Genomic DNA, 342 nt, shown 5'->3' with positions numbered 1-342 from the left:
CACCTGCTCCGGGCGCTCGCTCGCCCGGCTCCCGGGAGGCGGGCCGGGACCCCTGCAGCCTCGGGAGCCCCCACTCCCGGGCCAGGGCACGACCCTCTCCGGTCGGGGACGAGGGGGGAGCCCGGCTGCATGGAGAGCTCAGGAGGTCCCACTCTGACCCCCACACGAGTGACACAGGGGCCGCAGCGGCCCCGCGCCTCGGTCTCAGGGGCTGAGTAGCGGGCGCCGTGGGCGCGAAGGAAACTTGTCGGTTTACACAAACGACGCGTCACCGCGGCGGGAGATGCTGGGGACGACGCTCACCTTGAAAGGGTTGTTGAGGTCCGGGTCGGCAAACGGGTT

At 71.6% G+C, this 342-nt stretch overlaps 1 protein-coding gene across 1 annotated transcript in view; it reads right to left on the bottom strand.

Moving 5' to 3' along the window:
• Window positions 1-342, bottom strand: part of SCAMP1 (secretory carrier membrane protein 1) — a gene marked incomplete at its 5' end in the record, with an annotated part of 155,581 nt that extends 155,239 nt beyond the window's left edge. The window contains one exon of the mRNA XM_010847641.1: window positions 304-342. Coding sequence (XP_010845943.1) covers window positions 304-342 — 39 coding nt within the window. The remainder of the gene's footprint in view (window positions 1-303) is intronic.

Source organism: Bison bison, unplaced genomic scaffold (assembly GCF_000754665.1).
Source record: "Bison bison bison isolate TAMUID 2011002044 unplaced genomic scaffold, Bison_UMD1.0 scf7180017864252, whole genome shotgun sequence".
Lineage (NCBI taxonomy): Eukaryota > Metazoa > Chordata > Mammalia > Artiodactyla > Bovidae > Bison > Bison bison.
This window is presented reverse-complemented; position numbering and strand designations above follow the sequence as displayed.